The 2,010-nt window shown below is 36.4% G+C and overlaps 2 protein-coding genes across 2 annotated transcripts in view; one reads left to right on the top strand and one right to left on the bottom strand.

Annotated features, from left to right (window-relative positions):
- The window catches only part of LOC106868624 (uncharacterized), a 17,889-nt gene extending 16,822 nt beyond the window's left edge, over positions 1 to 1,067 (bottom strand). The window contains exon 1 of the mRNA XM_014913974.2: positions 893 to 1,067. Coding sequence (XP_014769460.1) covers positions 893 to 965 — 73 coding nt within the window. The 5' untranslated portion in view covers positions 966 to 1,067. The remainder of the gene's footprint in view (positions 1 to 892) is intronic.
- Positions 1,068 to 1,073: 6 nt separating this feature from the next.
- The window catches only part of LOC106868606 (eukaryotic translation initiation factor 3 subunit L-like), a 43,096-nt gene continuing 42,159 nt past the window's right edge, over positions 1,074 to 2,010 (top strand). Inside the window, exon 1 of the mRNA XM_052969414.1 lies at positions 1,074 to 1,243. Within this exon, the coding sequence (XP_052825374.1) occupies positions 1,202 to 1,243 (42 nt within the window). The 5' untranslated portion in view covers positions 1,074 to 1,201. The remainder of the gene's footprint in view (positions 1,244 to 2,010) is intronic.

Raw genomic sequence — 2,010 nt, 5'->3', positions numbered from 1 at the left:
GTATCATTAATAATTGTTGGCACTTCGTCGCTTACGACGTCGAGGGTTCCAGTTGATCCGATCAACAGAACAGCCTGCTCGTGAATTTAACGTGCAAGTGGCTGAGCACTCCACAGACACGTGTACCCTTAACGTAGTTCTCGGGGATATTCAGCGTGACACAGTGTGACAAGGCTGACCCTTTGAATTACAGGCACAACAGAAACAGGAAGCAAGAGTGAAAGTTGTGGCGAAAGAGTACAGCAGGGTTCGCCACCATCCCCTGCCGGAGCCACGTGGGGGCTTAAGGTGTTTTCGCTCAATAAACACTCACAACGCCCGGTCTGGTAATCGAAACCGCGATCCTATGACCGCAAGTCCGCTGCCCTAACCACTAGGACATTGCGCCTCCACTCATTTATAATACCTGGCTGGCAAAAGTAAATTATCGCCCCTTTTATCGTCCGACATGCTTGTTTATATTCGCAAGTGCCCGTTTTCGGTTTTTTTCTTCTTTTTTTTTAATATAAAATATTTAAAAATGGGTGAATCTTTCTAATTTTTTGGCATCCATCATTTATCTTCTATATATTTTCCATTTTCATAACTTTTTTTTAATTGCATTTCATTTTCTTGGAGAGGTGCGCTATTACAAATATTTAGTGTAAACCGCACTCAATCCTACAGTATAATGAGGGATATTTGGCTGTTAGTCTTCCTACATTATTTGGTAACAGACATTTGCCTAATGTAATATTTCGAGTTAACGAAGAATTACAGGCATAACTACAGGGTAAAACCCTGTAGTTATGCCGAATTACAAATATTATAAAATCGTCCCAATCGAATAAATCTTGATATTACGTGAGTTAGAAATTATTTATTTCAAGAAAAGGCGGAAAATACTACTTACCAGACACTCTTTCACCTTCAACACTAGGCGACCTAAAGAGTTGTTTCCTTAATTCTAGAGGTACATTAGACATGTCGAAATTATTTACTTAAATAACATTAAAAAAAGTGAGGACAGACAACAATATCAAACGCTCTGCTTACTCTTCCTGAGATTATTCCGTTGTAATCGTATAACGGAATACAAGAATGGAAGAATACACTTTCGGATTTAGATATTAAAGGAATAGTCTATTCTTTAAATAGGTTGAGCCTCGTTTTGATTGAAAACGTCTTTTCATCGGTATAACATCCATTCTACTTTACAAAAATGCAGTGGAGTGATTCGAATTACGATGCCCACGAACCTTCGGTATATATTTATTAATATTTTATCTTACGAAATTCTTCTTCAATTATCTTTTTTTTTTCTTTCTATTCTGAAAATTCTGTAATCCTCGTGATCTCTGTCGCGTGTATCTTGCCGCCACATGGTTTACAATGTGTCCAGTTACATTAACATGGTGGAACTTCCTTTCAGATTTACCTCAAATTGTCAGGAGTTTCCTTTTAATAACGCAATAATTTCTTACCAATTGTTTTATATGAAACTTCTCCCACTTATATAAGAATATAGTTAAATTATTTCGCTTCACTAAGCTTTAATTTCCTGCAGCCATAAAAACAAGCGAAGAAAAAAATTTTACCGGCATATGTCGAGCATTTCCTACATCTGCTTCTTTTCACTGAGTAAAGGCCTTGCATTTTTAGATAATGAAGCAAACAGTTATATGTAATCCTTCGTTTTGACTCTGCGAAACCAAAAGAAAAAGTGGCTTGTTTCCGTGACAACTTGACAATTCACTTCAGATATCGCATCTTAATACGATGTGAATAGTTTTGTGACCATAATGCTCATGAGGAATTTCGGGGAATTTAGTAAAATAGAGTATTTCCATTTATCGTAGATCATGCCGCTGTTTAGAATATATCAACAAAAGATTCTTTATGTGGTGGAAGATATTTGTATGGATATGAACACTTAAAAGAAAGTGATGTAGTATTAAAACGTTAATACTGGGTATAGCAAGCATTCAGTTTGGCTGTTTATGATCTTTATCAAAACGATGACTTCTCATA

The sequence above is a fragment of the Octopus bimaculoides genome, chromosome 7 (genome assembly GCF_001194135.2).
Source record: "Octopus bimaculoides isolate UCB-OBI-ISO-001 chromosome 7, ASM119413v2, whole genome shotgun sequence".
NCBI classification, from domain to species: Eukaryota; Metazoa; Mollusca; class Cephalopoda; order Octopoda; family Octopodidae; genus Octopus; species Octopus bimaculoides.
Note: the sequence above shows the minus strand (reverse complement) of the source record. Positions and strands in the feature narration are given on the sequence as shown.